The 7,500-nt window shown below is 44.8% G+C and overlaps 2 protein-coding genes across 2 annotated transcripts in view; both read right to left on the bottom strand.

The window, feature by feature from the left end:
- nxph1 (neurexophilin 1) overlaps nucleotides 1–3,947 on the bottom strand; it is a 37,580-nt gene extending 33,633 nt beyond the window's left edge. Inside the window, exon 1 of the mRNA XM_076301451.1 lies at nucleotides 3,852–3,947. Coding sequence (XP_076157566.1) covers nucleotides 3,852–3,947 — 96 coding nt within the window. The remainder of the gene's footprint in view (nucleotides 1–3,851) is intronic.
- Nucleotides 3,948–5,339: 1,392 nt separating this feature from the next.
- thsd7aa (thrombospondin, type I, domain containing 7Aa) overlaps nucleotides 5,340–7,500 on the bottom strand; it is a 125,919-nt gene continuing 123,758 nt past the window's right edge. The window contains exon 28 of the mRNA XM_076301452.1: nucleotides 5,340–5,450. Within this exon, the coding sequence (XP_076157567.1) occupies nucleotides 5,348–5,450 (103 nt within the window). The 3' untranslated portion in view covers nucleotides 5,340–5,347. The remainder of the gene's footprint in view (nucleotides 5,451–7,500) is intronic.

Below are 7,500 nucleotides of genomic sequence, written 5' to 3' on the forward strand. Positions count from 1 at the left end.
TAATTTAAACAGCAAGCACCTGGGTAGCCTATCAGACCGCTCTGGGATATACTGATGGTGAGCTGGGCTCAGCTAGGCCGTGAGTGACACATCTGTGTTCTTATCTCTGAACACAGTAGCGCTCGGGTGCTTTAGAATATCGTTAAAGATATTCAACTCAGTAGTGGGTGCTTTAGAATATCTTTAAAGATATTCAACACAGCAGTGGGTGCTTTAGAATATCTTTAAAAATATTCAACAGTAGCAGGTGCTTTACAATATCTTTAAAGATAAAGATATTCAACTCAGAAGTGGGTGCTTTAGAATATATTTAAAGATATTCAACTCAGTAGTGGGTGATTTAGAATATGTTTAAAGATATTCAACACAGTAGCGGGTAGCGGGTGCTTTAGAATATCTTTAAAGATATTCAACTCAGTAGCGGGTGCTTTGAGGGGCTGGGACGGTATGGAAGTTTTCTTACCGTGGTCGGTAAACAAGAAATTATCACGGTATCGCGGTCCCCCCCCCCCCCAACAAAAAAAAATGGATTATGGATTATGAATTTTGTGCCACCATCAGCCATCACAGCCGATTAAACTTTAGATAGCCGCTGCAACTTCAAAGACCAAATGCTTTAGACATGAAAGAAATAAGCAGTTTATCAACAAGGCTATCGCGATTTTAGAACTGTTACATTCATGACGATTATGCTAATGTTACAACGGTAGGCTACCGCACGTTTTAATGGTTGCGCCAGGTTGTAACAAAGGTAAGTCCTAGGCTAGCCTAGACCTACATGTCACTGTTAAGTTAGATTCTTAACAAACAACAACATATTTTTTTAATTCTTTCATGAACTAAAGATGTATGACTCCTTTCCGGCCAATTTCACAGCTTTCACTTTTAACAGCTTTTTGTATATCGAGTTTGAACGGAGAGAATAGAAAAGTGTTATGATTGTGCAAGTTCTCCCCTACTCTCACATAGTAAACAAATGGAATGTTGGAACATTGCGTTCCCCAACACAAACGCGAAAGGTCGGGTTTGCTTCATCTTTTGATGATAAGTTTTGAAGTTTTGTTTTTAAAACGGAGGGTTAGCCTACTTAACGTAACTGTGGTTTTCTGAGTATCAATGTCATAAGATGGTCCATCACATTACACATCATGACATTACATAGGCCTACTACGTGCACACATGTGCAGACGTCTAAGCTGACGGCATAACGTGATTATCTCTGAGATTCTGCTACGTTTTCAACCCGGAATTGTTTATACAGTATGTCATGGTTGAAAACGTCGAAGTCGAATCCCCCAAATGTTTCACAGGTTTTTGTTTTTTTTTGTGTGGTGATGACGGTGACGAGCTCAGAACCGCGGTAGGGGTCACGTGACGGCGGTAATGCGGTAATGGGGTTACCGTCCCAGCCCTAGGTGCTTTAGAATATCTTTAAAGATATTCAATAGTAGCAGGTGCTTTAGAATATCTTTAAATCTTCCATAGTGTTGAAGGAGAGGCTGTGTTGTTGCTCTGTGTTGCATGTTGAAGGAGAGGCTGTTGTCGCTCTGTGGTGGTGCTGCGTGTTGAAGGAGAGGCTGTTGTCGCTCTGTGGTGGTGCTGCGTGTTGAAGGAGAGGCTGTTGTCGCTCTGTGTTGCATGTTGAAGGAGAGGCTGTTGTCGCTCTGTGGTGGTGCTGCGTGTTGAAGGAGAGGCTGTTGTCGCTCTGTGTTGCATGTTGAAGGAGAGGCTGTGTTGTGGCTCTGTGCTGCGTGTTGAAGGAGAGGCTGTGTTGTGGCTCTGTGTTGCATGTTGAAGGAGAGGCTGTTGTGGCTCTGTCGTGCTGCATGTTGAAGCAGAGGCTGTGTTGTCGCTCTGTGGTGCGTGTTGGAGAGGCTGTGTTGTCGCTCTGTGGTGCATGTTGAAGGAGAGGCTGTGTTGTCGCTCTGTGCTGCGTGTTGAAGGAGAGGCTGTGTTGTGGCTCTGTGTTGCATGTTGAAGCAGAGGCTGTGTGGTCGCTCTGTGGTGGTGCATGTTGAAGGAGAGGCTGTGTTGTGGCTCTGTGTTGCATGTTGAAGGAGAGGCTGTGTTGTGGCTCTGTGGTGCGTGTTGAAGGAGAGGCTGTGTTGTCGCTCTGTGGTGGTGCTGCGTGTTGAAGGAGAGGCTGTGTTGTGGCTCTGTGCTGCGTGTTGAAGCAGAGGCTGTGTGGTCGCTCTGTGGTGCGTGTTGGAGAGGCTGTGTTGTTGCTCTGTGGTGCGTGTTGGAGAGGCTGTGTTGTCGTGTGTGTGTGTGTGTGTGTGTGTGTTTTCAGTAAAGGGACACCATGGTGTGAATTTTGTCTTTTTTTATTATCAGCAAGTCATCAGGTACATTTATAAACAACCTGTAGGAAACAACCAGGACCAGAAGGCCCCACGGGCAGCCTGTTTCGCCCAAGCAAAGATCAGTAACGACACACACGCATACACACTCACTCACACACACACACACAAACTCACTCACACACGCTCACACACACATACATAGGTACAGGCATACAAACACAAAGACTAATACTAAACATTGTTTTGCAATACAAAAAGAAATGAAAATATGTATATATAGTACATAAAAAATCATTAAATTAAACAATATGCATATATTTACAACTAGAAACAAACAAAGAGTGAAGCAAACAAACAAAATTAATTTTTATTCACCTGCTACATGTTAAGATTTACAAAATATCCATGATATGCCATTAGATATGATAATGCATGTCAGGTCAGGAGCGGAGCTTATGATATATGACGTGCAGTGTCAATGACCAGGACGGCTTTTCTTATTGGCCAATCAGACTGGAGTTCTATCAATGACCAGGACAGCTTTCCTTATTGGCCAATCAGAGTGGAGTTCTATCAATGACCAGGACAGCTTTCCTTATTGGCCAATCAGAGTGGAGTTCTATCAATGACCAGGACAGCTTTCCTTATTGGTCAATCAGACTGGAGTGCCTCTCTGTCCATGCCAGTAATACTTTAGAATCAGAAGGGGAGCAAAGCTCTGCTTACACAGCTGTTAATAACATAGCAAACGCACACACACACACGCGCACACGCAAACATGGACACACACGCACACACACACACCTCCATGTGGTTTGTCAGCTTCAGTAGTAACAGACCGGTGTTCAGGAAGACTTACTAGTCATCTGTGCGTGTGTGTGTGTGTGTGTGTGTGTTTGCTTGTGTGTGTGTGTGTGTGTGTGCTTGTTTGTGTATGTGTGTGTGTGCGTGTGTGTGTATATATATGTGTGTGTGTGTGTGTGTGTGTGTGCTTGTTTGTGTATGTGTGTGTGTGTGTGTGCGTGTGTGTGTATATATATGTGTGTGTGTGTGTGTGTGTGTGTGTGTGTGTGTATGTATATGTGAATACTGAATTGGACCTGACATGGGTCTGACACGGACCCTGGAGAACCGGTCCAGAGAGGTCAGAATCTGACGCATCATACACACACACACACACACACACGCACAAACATGCTTGTGTGTCAGTCAGGTTGAAGAGGAATGCAGCAATCCTCCGCATACACACACAGACACACATACAGACACTCACAGAGACAGAGACAGACACACACACACACACACACACACACACACCCCTGTGAATCAGTCAGATTGAGGAGGAGGGATGTAGCTGAATGACACTCTGTACAGATGGCTCCACTGCTACTAGAGACCAGAAGTATCAAATTAAACAAATCTAATATTTACATGTTGTCCTGTCACAGAGAAACAAATCCAGTCAACTTTAACAAACATTAGTGAGTTCCCGTCATTCATAAAAAAGGTCTACGGCAGTTTTTTAACACATCTAGCACAACTGTCCACCATCTTGTTGGTTGTGATGGGCAGGTCCCCATGGCGATGCTGTGAGCTCATAGTGTGGTCGACATGGCGATGCTGTGAGCTCAGTGTGGTCCCCATGGCGATGCTGTGATCTCATAGTGTCGTCCCCATGACGATGCTGTGAGCTTATAGTGTGGTCCCTATGACGATGCTGTAAGCTTGTAGTGTGGTCCCTATGGCGGTGCTGTGAACTTGTAGTGTGGTTCCCATGGCAATGCTGTGAGCTCATAGCGTGGTTCCCATGGCGATGCTGTGAGCTCGTAGCCTGGTTCCCATTGCGATGCTGTGAGCTCGTAGCGTGGTTCCCATGGCGATGCTATGAGCTCGTAGCGTGGTTCCCATGGCGATGCTGTGAGGTTGTAGCGTGCTGCTGCACTAATATAGTGCAAAATGGCGTCAGGAGGGGGTGGGGTCTAATGGCCCACCAATCAGGGAAAGTCTTTAACAACGAATTACCCATTTGAGCACATGCAATGAGTGTGTGTGTGTGTGTGTGTATGTATGCGTGTGTGTGTGTGTGTGTGTGTGTGTGTGTTTGCAAGCGTGTGTGTGTGTGTGTGTGTGTGTGTGTGTGTGTGTGTGTGTGTGTGTGTGTGTGTGTGTGTGTGTGTGTGTGTGTGTGCGTGAGGGAGAGAGATCAGCACTCTGTTGATTGATGGTAGGTTGGTGTCTGTTTTCTGCCAGTCACCAGTAAGGGGCAGAGCAGAGACATGGTCACTGCTGGGTTGGGTACAGTAGGTGTGTGTGTGTGTGTGTGTGTGTGTGTGTGTGTGTGTGTGTTTGAGGCCAGATGGGGCAGTAAGGTGTGCTTTCTCCAGTAAACTGCTCGTTCAAACAACCACAAACGTATCTTACAGAATGGAACCTCAAGAACAAATGGCACAAAAGACAAGGCAGCCTTCCTCAAGAAGACAAGAGTTCTCCAAGGCTCTCGTGAAACAAAGGGCTCTCCAAGGTTCTCAAAGAGACGGAGTAGAAAAGAGAGAAAGAGAGAGTGCGCAAGAGGAGCACAGGGGGAGGAGTGTGTGTCCTTATAAACATGGGGTCATCAGTCTCTCTGAACGTCCAGAGTCCTTTACAAAAAAATCTCACCATCAGTCCTGGTCATCCCCCTATGGGATGTGTGTGTGTGTGTGTGTGTGTGTGTGTGTGTGTGTGTGTGTGTGTGTGTGTTTTAGTTCAGACTCTGAGATAGCATAATTGGCAGGAGCTGAATTGCCTGTGTATGTGTGTGTGTGTGTGTGCACGACTGCACGTGCATGCACACAGTGTGTTTGTATTGATGTGTAAATGTTTTAGTTCAGACTTGACATAGCGTAGGCAACAGAAGTTTATTTGTGTGTGTGTGTGTGTATGTGTGTGTGTGTGTGTGTGTGTGTGTCTAAATGTCAGCATCTCCATCGTAGGCGAGCGTGAGTGGTTTCAGTCGGTTGTTCTGGTGTGTGTGTGTGTGTGTGTGTGTGTGTGTGTGTGTGTGTCTACATGTCTGCATCTCCATCGTAGGCGAGCGTGAGTGGTTTCAGTCGGTTGTTCTGGTGGTGGTGGTGATGATGTCGTCTCTGAGACTTCTTTGGCTTTTTACTGCAGAGAGAAGAGAGGAGGAAATGACCATTACTGACCGTCTCTCTCTCTCGCACGCACACACACACACACACACACACACACACACACACACACACACACACACACACACACACACACACACACACCAGTTTTAGACAACACAGAACACTGAATGGAAGGGACCCATACTTTTCATCAGTGGGGCAGGATAAATTTTTCTAATTATGTTGGGCAAAGCATCAGTAGGCATTAAGCACAAACACTGTGTGTGTGTTAGGGGTGTGAATCTCTCATGTAAAAGACAATACGATTCGCATCTAGATACAGGGGCACGATTCGATACAAGAAAAGATACATGTTTATAAAAAACGATTCAGTACGATTCGATGCAATGCGATTCGATGCAATTCGATGCAGTTCAAGAATGGAAAGCATTCTGAAAGATCTTTTATAATTTGCTCAAGGTGCACATTCATTTTATATTATCAATTATCATGGTCATGGTTGTCAAGGCAACAAAATGTGTGAATATGATTATCTTAACTGATATACTGTATTGAAATGAAAAAAGAATAGTCTACATTTCAGTCAAGCACAGCAGCCAAATACAACAAAAAAATACATTTTTATAGACTTTACAGATTTTATAGAGTTATATCTGATTGTTTTCATGGAGCTGTAGCCTTGTTGAGGTAAGACAATACCGAAATAAAATAAAACAGTGCTTAAGACATTCTTGGCCTTTTCTCATATAGGCCTAGCCTACCCTACAAGAATAAAAGAGGCCTACAAATCAATGAACTCTCTGGGCTTATTTTGTTCCAACAGTAGACCTAATGCAGAAACCTAAAATGCCACAAGTCTGAGTGAATATGAACAAAATCATTGGCTAATAATTTATGCATCGTTTTAGCAGCAAGGGCCAAATTATTATTTAACATTAAGGAAATCCCTTCATCAAAGGTAAGGCTACTCTACAGACTATCGTTGCTGTAGGAATGCTATAAGTGCTTAATTTCGCGCTGGATTTTGAAAAACAAAAGCCGACAGAGTGCAAGTTGTCACATGGTTAAGTTGCAATAGATGTATGGGTAATGAGGTCATTTGACAACTTTGGGCAATGAATGTAACCAAAAACGAACTGCATTACCCACAATTCCGTGCCACGTGTAGTTTCAAAACCGGAAGTGGGATGAACGCGCTGCTTGGAACGTAAATGAGTCTGAGCGAGCAGAAAAGGTTGTGCACCGATTCATAACAAGTAAATCGATATAACGACCGGTTCATTTCAGTTTTATTCCGATACGGGGCTTCACGTATCGATGTAGCCGTATCTTACACGTTAAAAACGGATACCGATACGTATCGGTTAATCTTTACACCCCTAGTGTGTGTGTGTGTGTGAGTGTGTGTGTGTGTGTGTGTGTGTGTGTGTGTGTGTGTGTTTGAGTGTGAGTATGTGTGTGTGTGTGTGTCTGTGTGAGTGTGTGTGTGTGTGTGTGTGTGTGTGTGTGTGTGTGTGTGTGTGTGAGTGTGAGTGTGTGTGTGAGTATGTGTGTGTGTGTGTGTGTGTGTGTGTCTGAGTGTGTGTGTGTGTGTATGTGTGTGTGTGTGTGTGTGTGTGTGTGTGTGTGTGTGTGTGTGTGTGTGTGTGCGTGTGAGTGTGTGTGTGAGAGCGTGTGTGTCTGAGTGTGTGTGTGTGTGTGTGTGTGTCTGTGTGTGTGTGTGTGTGTGTGTGTGTGTGTTTGAATTCTCAGTGAAAAGCTCAGCTCTTGGCTGCCATCTAGTGTCTACTGTTGTTAGTTCATGCAGTTTGCTTGAGCCAAGCCCTCAGGTTAGTTTCTGCGGTTTTTATGCAGTTACGGTTCTTCTGGCGGAACCCTACTCCGTGTGTGTGTGTGTGTGTGTGTTCTCTGTGAGAACACTGGTTCTACCGCCGAGCCAGCCACATATGACAGAAGCACAAGTTGCTGGAGACCAACTTAGCACAGGAAATGACCTTATCAGTGAAAGGAAGCTGAGGGTTAAGGGGCAAAGGAGCAAGCGGCAGCTTCCTTAAAAAACTACA

The sequence above is a fragment of the Alosa pseudoharengus genome, unplaced genomic scaffold, assembly GCF_046254945.1.
Source record: "Alosa pseudoharengus isolate Yale_2024_CS ecotype anadromous, Long Island Sound unplaced genomic scaffold, YU_APseudo_1.1 YU_APseudo_1.1_scf_23, whole genome shotgun sequence".
Classification (NCBI taxonomy): Eukaryota; Metazoa; Chordata; class Actinopteri; order Clupeiformes; family Clupeidae; genus Alosa; species Alosa pseudoharengus.